Raw genomic sequence first — 20,311 nt, 5'->3', positions numbered from 1 at the left:
GAGACCCCTAAACATGCAGCTGTATCCATTTGAGACCATAAGAGCACTGTTAATGTCTAAGAGGTCTTTGAGCCTCCTTGATTTCACCCCTTCCATCACTGGCCAACGCCAATTTCTTGGTAACTCACTGATGCGATCGACTGTCAAGAGAAGCAATAACTCTAGTTCTGGATGAGCTCAATCTAGCCTCAAAGCATACTGATCTCATTTTTAAAGTGTAAGTCATCAATATCACTTTTGGTCTCAACCTGACTGTTCCATATATTGGATTTGTTTAAAATTTATCTCCATCTGTGACATATGTGGAAGGAATTATCCACCAAGCCCTTGTCTCTATAGTTTAGGTGAGGAGTGAAAAGTCCAGTGGTGTCAAACATTCTAGTTGTTCTGATTTTCAGTATGTTCCACTGAGACGTTTGCTGCCAATTTAAGGAAGAACAGTGTTGCGTCTCCATCACATTGGTTCAAAATAAAGTAGGTGGGCTATTGCTTGAGTTGTGAGAAAAGAAACAGACTGTCAAATGCCATCACTACATAATGGATGTTATCTAAAATTAAGATAAATGCATCTGATTAATGTCTCCTTAATAACAGAGCTATACCTATATTCTGATTTTTTCCACTGAGGTAACCTGAAGTTTAAATTTACATTATGATTACAGCTTTTCTTTTATAAATTGAAGCACATTATTTTGGTCCATTGAGCAAACTCATTTTTATTCATTGCCTTTTAAAGTTGACATTTAACTCCTACAGCTGTACAGTTGGCAAGAAGCAAAAGAATATTTAATATTCAAGACAGCAGATTCTAAAATACCACATTGGGCTTCCCTAGTGGCGCAATGGTTAAGAATCCACCTGCCAATGCAGGGGACACGGGTTCGAGCCCTGGTCCTGGAAAATCCCATATGCCACAGAGCAACTAAGCCCATGCACCACAAATACTGAGCCCATGCGCCTAGAGCCCGAGCTCCGCAACAGAGAGAAGCCACCACAATGAGAAGCCTGCACACCGCAATAAAGAGTAGCCCCCGCTCACTGCAACTAGAGAAAGCCCGCGTGCAGCAATGAAGACCCAACGCAGCCTAAAATAAATTTATTTTTTAAAAAATAGAAATAAATAAGAACTAAAACACCACAGCATTCTATGGTATGGAACATCCTATAATCAGTGTACATTAACTGAAAGAAAGAATTACATATGGAATTAGTGGAGGATGGTTGATGGTGCTCATGTATTTATTTCCTTGCTAATACTTGTGAATCAAGTAAAACAAACAAGTAATTCTAGCATTTCAAACTAATAAGGGCTGATTTTCTAAAAGACCATGTCATTTAATGTATTTACCAGAATAGAATTGAGAACAACTTTGGCTCTTCAGGCCTTAAAGTCCTAAATCAAGTAAAATAGGAATTAGTCATACCCCTTTTCCATTATAATTTGCTGTTCAACATCAGAAATAACTAACTGGTTCATTCAAGAAATTAATTATATCTGCTGCAGGTCAGGCTCTCTGTTAAGACTAGGGGAGAGTTGCGACAGCCTTGCGCTTCAGAGCACTGAATTCAGAAAGAAAGACAAATAAGAATATAAGTAACAGCAACCTAAATGAATAGTGTAAGGATAAAAGAAGTACATGGTGCTATGAACACCCACAAGGGACCTAGCAGATAGGCTGGCAGTAGGAAGGGAAGGTCCTCTGGAGGAGGTGACATTTCAGATGAGACTGAATGACTTCAGGGTTAAGATTGAATGTACACATCGATTCTTGCTTTCTCAAAAAGCTCCACTAAAATCAAAGATACTCAAAAAAATAAAAATAAACCCACAAGAACAAGGAGAACATCCTCTGGAGGAGGTGACATTTCAGATGAGACTGAACGACTTCAGGGTTAAGATTGAATGTACACATCAAATCTTGCTTCCTCAAAAAGCTCCACTAAAATCAAAGTTACTCAAAAAAGTAAAAATAAACCCACAAGAACAAGGAGAACAGAAAAGGGACAAGAGAAATAAATTTTGGAACCTCAAGAGATGGACGAGTGGTCTCTGACTTAGCAGAAAGCTGAATAAATCCTAAATCAGCAAAGGAGGATTGGGGGAGAGCTGTTTGAGAAGCATACGAGCTCTGGGCTCCTCCTCCACACCCTACTGCTGGATAACGGCCCCTCCCCTACTCCAGCAGGAAACTAGAAATTTATTCACTAGGAAGGGTAAAAGAGAAAGTTCTTGACCAACAACACAGTTCGGTGACCATACACGACGAAGGATTACTATTGATGTCCTAGCCAATTGCCCTACTCACTTCAAGAACACAGGCACCAGCCCTTCGCCATTCAGATGGGCAATTTGGGGAACTTCCTCTGGGGAATGTGACTAGTCCGTGAGGAAAGACTAAAAATACTGATACCAGGGCTTCTACAAAAAAAAATGGCCCACCTAGATTCCTCCAGTGAAGCTCCAAATCAACAAGCTTCACACACAGGTTCTGACCCTCATCTCTTAATCATGCACAGAGAACCAAGAATTAATTACCAAACATCTGAGGAAAGCTTCTAGCATGGAAGATAGAGACCAAGCAAACAAATAAAAGGCAAACTAATAAAAAGTATCTGGGAGGAAATAGATACGATGCATGAAGAAAAAAATTAAGGAAAACAAACTATTAACATCCCCACACAGATAAGATAGTTCAGTCATGAAACAAACAACAAAAAAGGATTCTATAAAAACAGAAGGATTCAGAAAACAAAAAGAGAATTCAGTAGTAGGGTTGAAGACACAGAGAGTAAAGTAGACAATAAAGATAAATATAAAATAGAGAGAAGATGAGGAAATTAGAGAACCAGGCCAGGCAAACCAACATCCACATAAAGGATTTCCAAAAAGTGACAACAGAGAAAATGGAGGGTATAAATCATCAATGAAATAAATCAAGAATATTTTCCTGAGGGCTTCCCTGGTGGCGCAGTGGTTGAGTCCGCCTGCCGATGCAGGGGACTCGGGTTCGTGCCCCGGTCCGGGAAGATCCCACGTGCCGTGGAGCGGCTAGGCCCATGAGCCATGGCCGCTGAGCCTGCACGTGCGGAGCCTGTGCTCTGCAACAGGAGAGGCCACAACAGTGAGAGGCCCGCGTACCGCAAAAAAAAAAAAAAAAAAAGAATATTTTCCTGAACTGATAGATATGTGTTTCTAGATGAAAAGGGTTTGCCAAGTGTCTAGCCCAGCTGATCTACATAGCATTTACCATGTATGCACATATTACTATTTTAACTGTTTTACATGTATTAACTTGCTTAATTGTCACAACAACCCTAGCTTTATAATTATCATCCCCATTTTACAGATGAAGAAAAATGAGGTACAAAATGGTTAGGCAATTAGCCCAAGTTCACACAGCTAGTAAGTGGCAGGGCCAGGATTTGAAAGCAGGTAATGGAGCCCTAAAGCCCACTACACAATACTACCATGCAGGAGGGAGTACCATTGTGAAATTTTAGAATACACTATAGACAGTTCTATTTGATTTTTTAAAAGCAGGAGTATGTACTATTTTGATAGTGCATGCAGAGCCCAGCCCTTCACTAAGAACCTGAGGGAAATCCCATGCAGACTACTGTTCCTATCTCCAAACACAACTTCCTTCTGTCCAATACTGTATCCTACAAATTCCAGTTACATCAGAAGCTCTAAATTCCTATTCCCACCTCCCAGCTCAACAATAACACTGCTCTACTCATGGGCTCACCCCACTGCGCTGCAGCCAGGAAAAGTGACTTCAGTGCATAAGTGATGCTCACATCTCATCTTCAGGAGCACAGAACCACACTGGTTGCTATCCAACCCTTGACAACAGTTGCCTAATATGTTTTGCTCGGTCCTGTAGCTATTTGTGGCAGGATAGTAAGTCTGAAACCAGTCCTCATATGCCTGAAGGTATCTTTATTTGACTCTCACATTTAAATAATTCTGGGTTCAAAATTCTTTTCCTTCAATATTTTAATATTATGCTCTTGCATCCAGTGTTGCTGTTGGGAAGTTAATGTCAACCTGATTTTTATTATTTTGCCTTATTTTGTAACTGTCTTTATTTCTCTAAGTAATAAAGCTTTAAATTTCGGTTCCATTGGTTTTAAATTCCTGTTACATTTGTTCCATCAGGTCTACTTCATCTGGTATAGGTTGCCTATATCTTTTCATTCTTCATGATGCTTTTGTTCTTTACATGTGTCATGATATTTTTTTAAGACCTGGAATTCATCTGTATTATTACTAAGACGATCAGTTGCCTCTGCTTTTTTTTTTTTTTTTTTTTAATGTGTGCCTCTGCTTTTGATGACTACATAAGTGGTCCACTGAAAAGGGAGGCTTAGCTGGTGTCTTCAGTGTATGCATAGGAGATATGAGTTGAGTGCCTCTACTGCACTTCTCTGGGCTTAACTGCACTTATTTTCCCTGGCATTTCTTTCTCCTCAAGATATACTGCCTAGTTCCTCTATATCCGAGATTGCTTTCCCTAATTGGAGTTGGGGAAGACAACTCAGGGTCCTCCTGGCTATCTGTACTGGCATTATAGATCTCAATGCTGAGGTCAGAGCTGCAGGGAGGTAGGTTGCTGGCATCAAAATTTCTATTGTGTAAAGCCCTGGGTGTCTCATTTTCTGTCCTGGGCTGAAAACAGCAGTCAAAATCAATGCAGAAAAATCCAACTTGGAGCATATAATCCAAGTTTGAAAATGCAATAGATAAGCCTTTTTCAGCTCCTATCCAAGCCTGGCCCACTGAGATTACAGCTCTCACCCTGGGTTGGCCGAGGTCTCCATGTAGAGACCTCAACCCTGCCTTCTCTCTTCTCCCTTCATCCCATCCCTCAGCAATCTTCTGCTCTAGCCCATCATTTTGTAAAGATTTTCTCAGAGTTTTGATACAGCTGTCAAAGTCTGCCTCTGGATTCATTCTGTCTACCCATGTCTTTATTGGAATTTCTAGATTTCAGTGCAAGAAATGGAGCCAGTAGGATGTTTTTAGTTCATCACCTTGTTAGAAGCCAGAAGCCCACCTCCTCAACAATCATTCTGGGAATACTCCCTGTGGATCCTCCAGCCTACTTAGAGATGCTACAGCAGGCTGTAGGGGACACAGACCAGGCCAGCCTTGCAGGAGTAATGAAGATTAGAACCCACAGTTTAAAACACCTGGCCAAAATTATAACAGATGACTATGAAATGGGGTGGGGCATTATTATTTAGGGTACTCTCCACCCCCACCCTAGGCAGACTCTGCAGAACAGGTTAGCTCTAATGCCAGATAGCTCTCAAAGGAAGCAAAAACATCTAAATTTCCACTGATGATATGTACTCATATCTTCATAATACACAATCCAACACTTAGAATTTTTTCATGCTTGTAAGTACCTATATTTCATCACTTATCTATTTATCATTACAGAAATTATGAAAGTTTGTCTTCTTTAGAAAGATGAGTGGAAATTTCTTTTCTGTAGTAACAAGTCATGCTGCCCCCAAAAGAAATTTATGTATCAGTAAAGAATAGTAGTTTCTTGCTATACACTCAATTCTCATTATTCACAGTAATATTCTATAAAGGCACTGTGAATTAGCAAATCCTGAACCCCTTCCTAGCTCTGTAGGAAATACAGAGCTAGGTTCCTTCAAGCCTCTGGTCACAACATTTTCGTCAACCAATCAATACATACCTTGGTTTTATGTGTGTTTCTGTTTGAGACATTTTATTCATTATATAGTTGCCTCATTAATGTTGAATATGACCAACCACACTGTAACTCATGCCTGAATGAAGCTTATCTAACACACCCATTTTCTTCATAAGGCACATCACAGCCTTCTTGCCCTTGGAAACACTAGATAGCACTTTAGCACTACACTTGGAAGCCATTTCAAACAGCAAAATCACCAACAAAAAACACACAAAAATGCAAAAAAACATACATGACCATGAAAAGGACACTTGCACACAGTATGAGAGTTGGACCAAGAAGGCAGAGTCTTGCCTTGTTCCACCTCAGCTGAGAATGTGTGCATTGGGTGGCTCAAATTTTTTGCCACTTTATGTATATCCATTAATGACTGCAACAGCACCCTTAGTATTGATTTGGGGGTTACAAATAAATTTTAGCAAGTAAGAGAATTTGTAAATATAGGGAATAATGAGTATTGACTACTATATTATTATTATTATTGCTTGCATATTGATGGGAAAAAACTTTTGTTAAAGGAAAGAAGTCTAATGCTGATTTTTTTGTACACACACACACACAAACACACACATATCACTGTTTATAATTGTTTTTAAATGATAATCTATTTGTCTTCTAACAGGTTTGTTGGTATTAATAAGTTGGAAAAAAATAAACACAATTTTTTAAAAAAAGGAAAGAAGTCTGTAAGATGGCACATAAAGGGCACTTTGTTGACCTTGGTTCACCCCTCACTCCTTCACCCCTGCAAACAAACCTCCTGAACCATTAAGAAACATTTTGTGCAATCTGCAGCAGTTTAGGGACTACAAACATTTTGAACATTTCATACCAATCTGATGGGTGTCTAGGAAAGAGAGCTCCAAAACCTGTGGCAGGCAATCCAGTGTCCCTGGAAACAAGATAACAATTTTTAGAAAACATGTCAAGTTGATATTTATAAACTTTCAGAGCTATATAAAACTAATTTGGGAGCTGAATTTTTATTATAATTTTTTAAAGGATTTCCATGTTTGCAACTTTAATGCACTTTGCAAAATAAAATGTCCCAGCAAGTAAATGGAAAGAAATTTCAGCATTTTGTCCAATAACTACAATACAAGATGAAGTCTATGTCACACATTTCCATGGAAAGGCGCTATGCCAGGCTGCAGGACTACAGATGTGACTAAGAAACAGTTCCTACCCTCAAGGAACAATCTCAGAGGAAACACTTTCATATAAATAACTTGAATGTAAGTCCAACTGCTATGTAGAACATAAAATGCTCAGAGAGCAAGAATATGAGAGCAATTAATTCTGATTAATGATAGCTTACCTAATTCTTACTGCATGTCAGGCAGTATTTTTATGCACATTTCATACTTTTCATCTAAACTTAAAACAACCCTATAAAGTAGATACTTTCATAATTCCCATTTTATGAACTGAGGATTATAGATACCGCATAATTTTCACAAGTAAATTGTGGAGATGGGGTTCAAACCTAAGTCGTCAGAACCAGGACCAGAAAACAATGTGTAAACGGGAAATGACATTTTAGAGGGACCTAGAATGCGTAGTGCTGATTGGCAAACAAACAACGGAAAGGAATTCCAAACAGAGGGAACAGCATGAACAGAAAGCATGGAAGCTTGAGATGTGTTGATTGTGCTTGATGTGGTCCTGTAATATGTACCTGGGGCCACTATACCTCTTCACTACTTATATAAACCCTTTCCTGAATGTGCCTGTTCTAAGCAAAGGACAGTATGAAGCATACCTTTCAATAATTCCAGAGCTTATCGTTTCCTCATTCAATAAAGCCTTGCTCTTTATTTCAGCCAATTCTGTGTTTAAACAAACTTGTGCCATTTTCTCATGTGTTTCTGATATCCAAATCTGGAAAAATAAAAGCCGCATACAAGGAAAATAAATGAATTGCCACAAATGCTCAGTTACTAAAATATATTTCTGAAGTACATTCTGATTTTAATTGTTGACTCCATTAACATTAAAAAATAAGAAATGTCCCAAAGCAGTCAACGATTACATCATAAATATGTGAAAGTGGCAATTCTTTACTATGTTTTGTTGGAAAATAAAAATCAAGTTGGTGTTTCCATGAAATGGAAAGTACCGCATTCAACTACATTCCAATGCTTATTTGCTTTCTATTTCCTTCTCAAGATTAGTATATTTTAACTTCTCTAAGTAAGAAAATGTACCAATCACTTTGTAAATCACATAGGACTTCAGATACCATCATCATTATCCATTCTCTATCACAGAGGATAATTCAATGAATTATCAAGCAATTATCACTACGAGAAAAACCTGATAATTACAGGGTGTGCTAAAGTCAATTGCAGAAGCATCATGGTAATATCTAGAGGATCTCAGAAAAAAATGGATACTGAGGATTCAATATTCTTCCCATACAAAACTCTAGAAGATCACAAATGTGGAGGTTCACAGCAGAGATTCAGAACTCACCACCACCGAGAAACCAACTACTTTCTCCAAATCTGAAGACTAGCTTCCCTAAGACACCCAATGAAGCCCAAGATCACATTAATTCCACTAGATTTGTTCAGAAAAGAGAAACTACTGTTTAGAAATTTGGAGACTTCAGCTGCAAGAGTATCATAGCTAGAGTCAAATTCCTTTGGTCCATTTTTATTAAGTATAAAAAGGCTCTGTAAAACTAAGAACCCATCCTACACAAAGCAATTCTAACTGTAGTCTCTGATCCTGGCTCCCTGGTCTCCTCCTAGGCTTCTATGACCACTGCCCCCGAAGACCTCAACCTTCTAAATCACCAGCCTCCAAGCCTAATTTCCTAGCTCTGACTCCTGTACTCTTAGCTCAACTACTCTTCCTCATAGATTCCAAAGTTCACAAGTCAATGGCAGGGGACACTGTATTGGGCTTCATATTTTATACTTTAATGAAAAATAAGACATTATCTTTTAGGGAAAAAATTACTAGGTATCATTTTGTTTTAAGGTATAAGGTTGACCCCAAAATTAACCTTAGATATACTCTCATCATTTTTTTAAATTTTATTGATTTATTTACTTTTATACATCAGGTTCTTACTAGTTATCTATTTTATACATATTAGAGTATATATGTCAATCCCAATCTCCCAATTCATCCCACCGCCACCACCACCACCCCCACTTTCCCTCCTTGGTGTCCATCCGTTTGTTCTCTACATCTGTGTCTCTATTTCTGCCTTGCAAACTGGGTCACCTGTACCATTTTTCTAGATTCCACAAATTAAATATACAATATTTAAATATACAATATTTGTTCTTCTCTTTCTGATTTACTTCACTCTGTATGACAATCTCTAGGTCCATCCACGTCTCTACAAATGACCCAATTTCGTTCCTTTTATGGCTGAGTAATATTCCATTGTATATATGTACCAAATCTTCTTTATCCATTCATCTGTCGATGGGCATTTAGTTTGCTTCCATGATCTGGCTATTGTAACTAGTGCTGCAATGAACATTGGGGAGCATGTGTCTTTTTGAACTATGGTTTTTTCTGGGTATATGCCCAGTAGTGGGATTGCTGGGTCATATGGTAATTCTATTTTTAGTTTTTTAAAGAACCTCAAAGCTGTTCTCCATAGTGGCTGTATCAATTTACATTCCCACCAACAGCGCAAGAGGGTTGCCTTTTCTCCACAACCTCTCCAGCATTTGTTGTTTGTAGGTTTTCTTATAATGCCCATTCTAACTGGTGTGAGGTGATACCTCATTGTAGTTTTGATTTGCATTTCTCTAATAATTAGTGACGCTGAGCATCTTTCCATGTGCCTCTTGGCCATCTGTATGTCTTCTTTGGAGAAATGTCTATTTAGGCCTTTGGCCAATTTTTGGATTGGATTGTTTGTTTTCTAAATATTGGGCTGCATGAGCTGTTTATATATTTTGGAGATTAATTCTTTGTTCATTGATTCATTTGCAAATATTTTCTCCCATTCTGAGGGTTGTCTTTTCATCTTATTTATAGTTTCCTTTGCTGTGCAAAAGTTTTGAAGTTTCATTAGGTCCCACTTGTTTCTTTTTGTTTTTATTTCCATTACTCTAGAAGGTGGGTCAAAAAAGATCTTGCTATGTTTTATGTCAAAGAGTGTTGTATGTTTTCCTCTAAGAGTTTTATGGTGTCTGGTCTAACATTCAGGTCTTTAATCCATTCTGAGTTTATTTTTGTGTAGGGTGTTAGGGAGTGTTCTAATTTCATTCATTTACATGTAGCTGTCCAGTTTTCCCAGCACCACTTATTGAAGAGATTGTTTTTTCTCCATTGTGTATCCTTGCCTCCTTTGCCATAGATCAGTTGACCACAGGTGCGTGGGTTTATCTCTGGGCTTTCCATGCTGTTCCATTGATCTATATTTCTGTTTTTGTGCCAGTACCATATTGTCTTGATTACTGTAGCTTTGTAGTATAGTCTGAAGTCAGGGAGTATGATTCCTCCAGCTCTGTTTTCTTCCCTCAAGATTGCTTTGGCTATTCAGGGTCTTTTGTGTCTCCATACAAATTTTAAGATTTTTTGTTCTACTTCTGTAAAAAATGCCATTGGTAATTTGATAGGGATTGCATTGAATCTGTAGATTGCTTTGGGTAGTATAGTCATTTTTACAATATTGATTCTTCCAATCCAAAAACATGGTATATTTCTCCATCTGATTGTGTCATCTTTGATTTTTTCATCTGTGTCTTATAGTTTTCTGAGTACAGGTATTTTACCTCCGTAGGTAGCTTTATTCCTAGGTATTATATTCTTTTTGCTGCAATGGTGAATGGGATTGTTTCCTTAATTTCTCTTTCTGGTTTTTTGTTAGTGTATAGGAACACAAGAGATTTCTGTGCATTAATTTTGTATCCTGCAACTTTACCTAATTCATTGATTGGCTCTAGTAGTTTTCTGTTGGCATCTTTAGGATTTTCTACATATAGTATCATGTCATCTGCAAACAGTGAGTTTTACTTCTTCTTTTCCAATTTGTATTCCCTTTATTTCTTTTTCTTCTCTGATTGCCATGGCTAGGACTTCCAAAACTATGTTGAATAAGAGTGGCGAGAGTGGACATCCTTGTCTTATTCCTGATCTTAGAGGAAATTATTTCAGTTTTTCACCATTGAGAATGATATTAGCTGTGGTTTTGTCATATATGGCCTTTATTATGTTGAGGTAGGTTCCCTCTATGCCTATTTTCTGGAGAGTTTTTGTCATAAATGGGTGTTGAATTTTGTCAGAAGCTTTTTCTGCATCTATTGAGATGATCATATGGTTTTTATTCTTCAACTTGTTAATATGGTTTATCACATTGATTGATTTGCGTATATTGAAGAATCCTTGCATCCCTGGGATAAATCCCACTTGATCATGGTGTATGATCCTTTTAATGTGTTGCTGGATTCTGTTTGCTAGTATTTTGTTGAGGATTTTTGCATCTATACTCATTAGTGATACTGGTCTGTAATTTTCTCTTTTTTTTTTTTTTTTTCAGTATGTGGGCCTCTCACTGCCGTGGCCTCTCCCGCTGCGGAGCACAGGACGCGCAGGCTCAGCGGCCATGACTCACGGGTCCAGCCGCTCCGCGGCATGCGGGATCTTCCTGGACCGGGGCACGAACCCGTGTCCCCTGCATCGGCAGGCGGACTCCCAACCACTGCGCCACCAGGGAAGCCCCTGTAATTTTCTCTTTTTGTAGTATCTTTGTCTGGTTTGGGTATCAGGGTGATGGTAGCCTTCTAGAATGAATTTGGGAGTGTTCCTTCCTCTGCAACTTTTTGGAATATATTGAGAAGGATGGGTGTTAGTTCTTCTCTAAATATTTGATAGAATTCACCTGTGAAGCCATCTTGTCCTGGACTTTTGTTTCTTGGAAGATTTTTAATCACAGTTTCAATTTCATTACTTGTGATTGGTCTGTTCATATTTTCTATTTCTTCCTGGTTCAGTCTTGGAAGGTTATACCTTTCTAAGAATTTTTCCATTTCTTCCAGGTTGTCCAGTTTATTGGCATAGAGTTGCTTGTAATAGTCCCTTACAATGCTTTGTATTTCTGTGATGTCCATTGTAACTTCCCCTTTTTCATTTCTAATTTTATTGATTTGAGTCCTCTCCCCCTTTTTCTTGATGAGTCTGGCTAAAGGTTTATCAATTTCGTTTATCTTCTCAAGGAACCAGCTTTTAGTTTTATTGATCTTTGCTACTATATTTATTTCTGCTCCGATCCTTATGATTTCTTTCCTTCTACTAACTTTGGGTTTTGTTTGTTCTTCTTTCTCTATTTCCTTTAGGTGTAAGGTTAGATTGTTTATTTGAGATTTTTCTTATATCTTGAGGTAAGATTGTATTGCTATAAACTTCCCTCTTAGAACTGCTTTTGCTGCATCCCATAGGCTTTGGATCATCATGTTTTCATTGTCATTTGTCTCTAGTTATTTTTTGATTTCCTCTTTGATTTCTTCAGTGATCTCTTGGTTGTTTAGTAACGTACTGTTTAGCCTCCATGTGTTTGTGTTTTTTATGTTTTATTTCCCTGTAATTGATTTCTAATCTCATAGTGTTGTGGTCAGAAAAGATGCTTGATATGATTTCAATTTTCTTATATTTACTGAGGCTTGATTTGTGACCCAAAATGTGAACAATCTTGGAGAATGTTCCATGTGCACTTGAGAAGAAACTGTAATCTGCTGTTTTGGGATGGAATGTCCTATAAATATCAATTAAATCTATCTGGTTTATTGTGTCATTTAAAGCTTCTGTTTCCTTATTTTCTGTCTGGATGATCTGTCCATTAGTGTAACTGAGGTGTTAAAGTCCCCCACTATTATTGTGTTACTGTCGATTTCCTCTTTTATAGCTGTTAGCATTTGCCTTATGTATTGAGGTGCTCCTATGTTGGGTGTATATATATTTATAATTGTTACATCATCTTCTTGGATTGATCCCTTGATCATTATGTAGTGTCCTTCCTTGTCTCTTGTAACATTCTTTATTTTAAAGTCTGTTTCATCTGATACGAGTATTGCTACTCCAGCTTTCTTTTGATTTCCATTTGCATGGAATATCTTTTCCATCCACTCACACTCAGTCTGTATGTGTCCCTCTGTCTGAAGTGGGTCTCCTATAGACAGCATATATAAGGGTCTTGTTTCAGCCAGCCTGTGTCTTCTGGTTGGAGCATTTAATCCATTCACTTTTAAGGTAATTATCAATATGTATGTTCCTATTACCATTTTAATTGTTTTGGCTTTGTTTTTGTAGGTCCTCTTTTTCTCTTTTGTTTCCCACTTAAAGAAGTTCCTTTAGCATTTGCTGTAGAGCTGGTTTGGTGGTGTTGAATTCTGTTAGCTTTTGCCTGTCTGTAAAGCTTTTGATTTCTCCATTGAATCTGAATGAGATCCTTGCTGGGTAGAGTAATCTTGGTTGTAGGCTCTTCCCTTTCATCACTTTAAATATATCGTGCCACTCCCTTCTGGCCTATAGGGTTTCTGCTGAGAAATCAGCTGTTAACCTTATGCAAGTTCCCTTGTATATTATTTTTCATTTTTCCCTTGTTGCTTTTAATAATTTTTCTTTGTCTTTAATTTTTGTCAGTTTGATTACTATGTGTCTCGGCATGTTTCTCCTTGGGTTTATCCTGCTTGGGACTCTCTGCAATTGCTGGACTGGGTGGCTATTTCCTTTCCCATGTTAGGGAAGTTTTCGACTATAATCTCTTCAAATATTTTCTCGGGTCCTTTCTCTCTCTCTTCTCCTTTTGGGACCCCTTTAATGTGAATGTTGGTGTGTTTAATGTTGTCCCAGAGGTCTCTTAGGCTGTCCTCATTTCTTTTCATTCTTTTTTCTTTATTCTGTTCCTTGGCAGTGATTTCCATCATTCTGTCTTCCAGGTCACTTATCCGTTCTTCTGCCTCAGTTATTCTGCTATTGATTGTTTCTAGTGTATTTTTCATTTCAGTTATTGTATTTTTCATCTCTGTTTGTTTGTTCTTTAATTCTTCTAGGTCTTTGTTAAACATTTCTTGCATCTTCTCGATCTTTGCCTCCATTCTTTTTCTGAGGTCCTGGATCATCTTCACTATCATTATTCTGAATTCTTTTGCTGGAAGGTTGCCTATCTCCAGTTCATTTAGTTGATTTTCTGGGGTTTTATGTTGTTCCTTCATCTGGTACATAGTCCTCTGCCTTTTCATTTTGTCTCTCTTTCTGTGAATCTCATCTTTTTTGACAGTAAAATATTTCAGTAAATCAATCAATACCATTGAAAATTATATGAAACAAAGAAATTGCCAAACTGAAATTATGAGTATGAAAAGGAAATAGATAATAGCACTAGTGGTTCTTAAGTTTATTGACTGCTTATTCTGTATCAGACACCATATTAAGCACTTTATATATGTTATTCCCCTAAATACTTAAAGCAACCCTGAGTGTTGTATGTCAATCATCATGGCAGAAGGAAAAGAAAAATCAAATGGGGAATGAATAGAGTTTAATAAAGAATCTATTTATAAAAGTGTGGCCAGAATTCAGAAAATAAACAAACAATGATGAAGCACCCTGAAGACAGCAATATTGGGGAGGCATAGGGTAGGGCAGTTATGGAACCCAGAATGATCTACAGCTGTAAAGAGAGGGTCACTTGATACTTGTGGCTTTCAGAACAGACACAGTGTTTTAGTCTGTTCTGGCTATGTTACAAATATCACAGACTAAGTGGCTTATGAACAACAGAAATTTATTTCTCACAGTTCTGAAGGCTGGGAAAGCCAAGATCAAGGCACTAGCAGTGACTGGTGAGTGCCTACTTCCTAGCTGATAGACAGCCATCTTTTCACAGTGTGCTCACAATGGCAGAAGTGGGGAAGGAGCTCTCTGGTGTCTCTTTTATAAGGGCATTAATCTCATTCATGAGGACTCCACCCTCATGAATTAATCACCTCCCAAATGCCCCATCTCCTAAGTCTATCACACTAGGAGTTAGAATTTTAACATTTGAATTTGGGAAGGATACAAATATTCAATCCATAGCATACAGCCACTGCCAAACCATGGCCCTGCAGGGAGGAAATCACAGGAATAAATGTCCAAGCCAACTCTCCTCCCACTGCTGGTCAACTGTCAGTGCCTTCCAAAGGCCAATTCCTGGCAATTCACAGGAGGCCAGAGGGCAAAAAAGCTCACTGATGCAATCCATAAAGGTCGGCCTGCTTGGCACAGAGCAGGGTTGAGAAGGGTGGAGAGTGGATCTGGAGGGAGAAAGGAAGGACCTTTGGCATAGTTTATCTTCATTTTAAAGAAGGGAAAACTGAGGCTGAAAGGGATACAGTAATGCCCAGCTAAACCAGAGAGAAAAGTAGAAGTTCCACAATTCAAAACATGCAGTCTGACTTTCATTCATTCATCCATCCATATCTGTGAAGTGTCAGGCATCCTACTAAGTTCTAGAGCTAGAGTATTAAATGAAACCCAGAGGCTATCCTGGCTGTAGCTTAGTTGAGTTGCAATAAATCATGGGGATAATGGTAATAACAAGAGCACATGGCCAGACACCATTCTAAATGTCTTCACATTAAATGCTCATGAAAACTCTATCCCCACTTTACACCAAGGAAATAAAGACATGGAAAACTGTAAATTCTTGACCAAAGTTACAATCTAGTAAGTGGTGGAGCCAAGAAGCAGTAAGAAGCCATCTGACTCCAGAGCCCACTCTTTTTTTTTTTTTAACATCTTTATTTGAGTATAATTGCTTTACAATGGTGTGTTAGTTTCTGCTTTATAACAAAGTGAATCAGTTATACATACACATATATTCCCATATCTCTTCCCTCTTGCGTCTCCCTCCCTCCCACCCTCCACATCCCACCCCTCCAGGCAGTCACAAACCACCGAGCTGATCTCACTGTGCTATGTGGTTGCTTCCTACTAGCTATCTATTTTATGTTTGGTAGTGTATATATGTCCATGCCACTCTCTCACTTCATCCCAGCTTACCCTTCCTGCTCCCCATATCCTCAAGTCCATGCTCTAGTAGGTCTGTGTCTTTATTCCCGTCTTACCCCTAGGTTCTTCATGACCTTTTTTTTTTCCTTAGATTCCAATTTGTATGGAAACACAAAAGACCCCGAATAGCCAAAGCAATCTTGAGAACAAAAAATGGAGCTGAAGGAATCAGGCTCCCTGACTTCAGACCATACTGCAAAGCTACAGTAATCAAGACAGTATGGTACTGGCACAAAAACAGAAATATACATCAATGGAACAGGATAGAAAGCCCAGAGATAAACCCACGCACATATGGTCACCTTATCTTTGATAAAGGAGGCAAGAATATACAGTGGAGAAAAGACAGCCTCTTCAATAAGTGGTGCTGGGAAAACTGGACAGGCTTTTCATGTAAAAGTATGAAATTAGAACACTCCCTAACACCATACACAAAAATAAAATCAAAATGGATTAAAGACCTAAATGTAAGGCCAGACACTATCAAACTCTTAGAGGAAAACATAGGCAGAACACTCTATGACATAAATCACAGCAAGATCCTTTTTGACCCACCTCCTAGAGAAATGGAGATAAAAACAAAAATAAACAACTGGGACCTAATGAAAATTAAAAGCTTTTGCACAGCAAAGGAAAGCATAAACAAGACCAGAGCCCACTCTTAACCTCTGTGTTTCCTGTATCAGAGGTAAATGTTATCCCCCAATATTAGACTTCCCATCTTCATCAATAATAGAACACCCAAATTTTAGCTGGGCCCATGAAGTTTCAGACTACATTTTCTAGTCTCCCTTATACACAGATATGACCAGTGACTGGTTCTGGACAGCAGGACATAAATGGAATAAATATATACAACCTCCAGGAAAGGTCCTGCTTCTGTTTCTCTTCTTGCTGCATGGAATGTGGACATAACGACAGGTTTTCAGCAGCCATATTGGGCCCTACACAAGGGATGGCAGAGCAAGAAGCTAGAAGCAGTAGGTCTCTGAAAATTTATGGAAATTTCATACCAGTCCTGGCCTGCTATCCTCTAGACTTTTTACATAAAATAATAAAACCTTATGTGCAGAGCCACTGTTGATTTTTTGTTTCTGTTGCACATAGGCAAACCTAATCCTACACCATCTTAATGTAAAAAATCACTTTGGTCTAGAAATGTTCATAACCTGACATAGGGTGGATAATTTATAAAAGCACTTCCATATGTTTAAAAGTCTTTGGGGCTTTATATATATATCACAAACTGGAGATTGGCAATTTGATATGTGAGATAGCTAAATTAACACAGCACCAACTCACAGGCTAATCACTAAAATTTCCATTTAATTTGCATAATAAAATCTAGTTTGAGTCAAATGGTAATATAAAAGATATCTAATGTGTGTACAGGATGTGCACTTCATGATATCATTCTTTCCCCCATTTTCCTGAGTATCAATTTTTTTAAGTTCCAATTTCTAATCTTCCAAGATGAACTCTTCCTATATGTGCTACACTTAAGAAAACCCAGGGACTTCCCTGGTGACACAGTGGTTAGGAATCTGCCTGCCAATGCAGGGTACATGGGTTCGAGCCCTGGTCTGGGAAGATCCCACATGCCGCGGAGCAACTAAGCCCGTGCACCACAACTACCGAAGCCCGTGCACCTAGAGCTCGTGCTCCACAACAAGAGAAGCCACTACAATGAGAAGCCCATGCAGCACAACGAAGAGTAGCCCCCCGCTCAACACAACTAGAGAAAACCCGCGTGCAGCAATGAAGAACCAACGCAGCCAAAAATAAATAAATTTATTTAAAAGAAAAAGAAAACCCAGTAAACATATAACCTGGGTAACAGGTACAGGAAAAGAGCAAGTCACTTAGGGCTTCCCCTCAATTTCCACATTTGAGTGTAACCAGCCTCTTTGTGCTGAGGATGACTTACCCCCTGGCAGAATCTCTCTTGGCAAGATTCATTTCAAATGATGCCCAATTGACATTTCTTTTTTGGCTTCCCTATAGGGTTCCCTGAAAGCATGCTCCTCTGACCCATACTGACAGAAGTGCAGGTAATTCTCAAGTCAAGTCTCCCCTCTGATGCCACAGGCTGCTTCAGGAACAAGTCAGATCCCAATCCACCTAGTCCCCTGACTTCAGGGGAACATTTATCAAATTGCCTGTCTGATAATGTTCAGGCCCCACACTATAGCTTGATGAGCAGGACATGCTTCCACCCCCCCCCACAGTGGGGACAAGAGGGATGGGACTCAGCATGTACACCCCTCCAAATGACTCCCCCAAATTCCAAATACTCTCATCCAGGTCTCTTCAATTTCAACATTTTCTTTCTTTTTTCCTTTTTTTTTTAACCTTCAACGTGGATGAGAGATCAAGAGTTTCAAAACCAGTTACCGCCCAAATGCTCTGCATGCTCTCATTATGAAATGGAGAAGTTAGCATCTTTTATCTTAGATCTTCAGTCATAATTGAGGAAGAGTTTTATTTTAGCCTGTTAAACAGCACTCCCCCTACCACTGCCAAAAAAGTCATCATCAAAAAGTAATACAGATACTTTGTTAAAAGTCTTTACCTTTAAAAATCATCCAAAAGGCTATTCTTATTTCTCAGCAGTAGTTTTGTCCTGTTTTCTGTTTTCGTGGCTCTACTTTCATGTCTAAGTGAACACAGTAGTACCACATACAGATTATTTAAAGGATCCAAGAGAAGCAGAGAGTCCCTCTTCCCATCATTATTTTGAACAACTGAGACTTACGGGGTGCAAAAAATAATTTCATTATTTTTCTTTACTGCCGGTTCAAGTTAGCCTTTATGGGACGGCTCTTTCCCTGCACCTAGAAGAGATAAATTATGGACAAGTGCCATATTTTCTTCTGGTCACTTTCAGATAACAAAACCACTGCTTGTCACAGAAGCAGTCTCAGTTAAGTAATTAATATTAGTAGAATAATCACAAGAGGGCCTTTTATTTGTCTAGTTGTCTGAGGGAAGGACGGAGCAGACTAAACAAAGAAATAGAAAATCAGCTAACCCTCCTTCTATACAGACATTCCTCTGCAGACTTCCCTGGCCTGGAGCAGACTCTAGCTGGAGGAGAAGAAAATCTTTAACCTTAAATAAAATTCATCATTTTGATGAGATATTTTAATTATTGAAATGTGACCAAAAGACTTTTAATTATCTGAGAGTGACCATAAAAATTACGGAAATTGCACAAGATCTTATCCAGGGGTAGAGAAAGAACTAATTCCACAAAGTAGGGTGAATAGACAACGGAGGCAAAGAATGTGTCTGTGTCTATGTGTGTGTGTGTGTGATTGCACCTTTTGAGTGCCATTTGTTCAACCTAACAGTTATACCTGCTTAAGCAAATTGATATACATGAAATATTAAAATCTAGTTTCTCTAAAAGTTAAATTAGGGCATGATTATTGATATAGAAAAAGAGTTGCAAAGGAGGGTAATGGGATCAAAATGGCAGATGTCTCATTTCATTCATGTTCCAAATCCCTAGAAATGACAAAGAAGATACTTGATAGAATTAATAAACCCATAGTTACAGCATAAGGAAAGTACACTCAAGTTGGCCAAAATTTATACAGAATTCCCAAAACAGGAAAGGCAGATGCAATTGTGCTGATATTGGAATAGACAATCCAAAGTAGATCCAGGAGAGAATGCTGGAACCTGTGGCATCAACTCCAAACTCAGAGATTATGGAGATAGGAAGCAAGAGGGAGCCCTGACTCAACAGCCCACTCTCCCTAAATATCTTCCTTTTTCCTGGTGTAAGTGGTTCTCCTGCACTGACATTTAAAATTACTCCATTTACAAAAATTTGATCCATATGCCTCTTTCAGGTACTTAGATCTGAATGCTAGAAGCATCTGTAAGATTGCAGTGCTCAAAATACTATTCTACTATGTTAATCAAAGAAAAACATACCTGAACCAATTAAGTAAATGATAATTGAATTTCTCAGATCCATTATAATTATATCCCTTTTAGGGTCACTAATTTTTATTTTTTTTAATTTTTCTTATTATTTTTTAACATCTTTATTGGAGTATAATTGCCTTACAGTGGTGTGTTAGTTTCTGCTTTATAACAAAGTGAATCAGCTATACATATACATATATCACCATATCCCCTCCCTCTTGTGTCTCCCTCCCACCCTCCCTATCCCACCCTTCTAGGTGGTCACAAAGCACCGAGCTGATCTCCCTGTGCTATGTGGCTGCTTCCCACTAGCTATCTATTTTTCCTTTTTTATTTTTTTAACATCTCTGTTGGAGTATAATTGCTTTACAATGGTGTGTTAGTTGCTGCTTTATAACAAAGTGAATCAGTTATACATATACATATGTTCCCATATCTCTTCCCTCTTGCGTCTCCCTCCCTCCCACCCCTCTAGGTGGTCACAAAGCACCGAGCTGATCTCCCTGTGCTATTGGGCTGCTTCCCACTAGCTATCTATTTTACATTTGGTAGTGTATATATGTCAATGCCACTCTCTCACTTCGTCCCAGCTTACTCTTCCCCCTCCCCGT

General features: G+C 38.5%; 1 protein-coding gene across 5 annotated transcripts in view; it reads right to left on the bottom strand.

Annotated features, from left to right (window-relative positions):
• The window catches only part of CFAP95 (cilia and flagella associated protein 95), a 123,720-nt gene that overhangs the window by 39,315 nt on the left and 64,094 nt on the right, over positions 1 to 20,311 (bottom strand). For all 5 annotated transcript variants that reach the window (XM_033440205.2, XM_033440206.2, XM_049710935.1 and 2 more), the window contains 2 exons: positions 7,501 to 7,619; positions 6,571 to 6,630 (listed from right to left, as the gene is read on the bottom strand). In XM_033440205.2, coding sequence (XP_033296096.1) covers positions 6,571 to 6,630; positions 7,501 to 7,619 — 179 coding nt within the window. The remainder of the gene's footprint in view (positions 1 to 6,570; positions 6,631 to 7,500; positions 7,620 to 20,311) is intronic.

Source organism: Orcinus orca, chromosome 6, assembly GCF_937001465.1.
Source record: "Orcinus orca chromosome 6, mOrcOrc1.1, whole genome shotgun sequence".
NCBI lineage: Eukaryota > Metazoa > Chordata > Mammalia > Artiodactyla > Delphinidae > Orcinus > Orcinus orca.
This window is presented reverse-complemented; position numbering and strand designations above follow the sequence as displayed.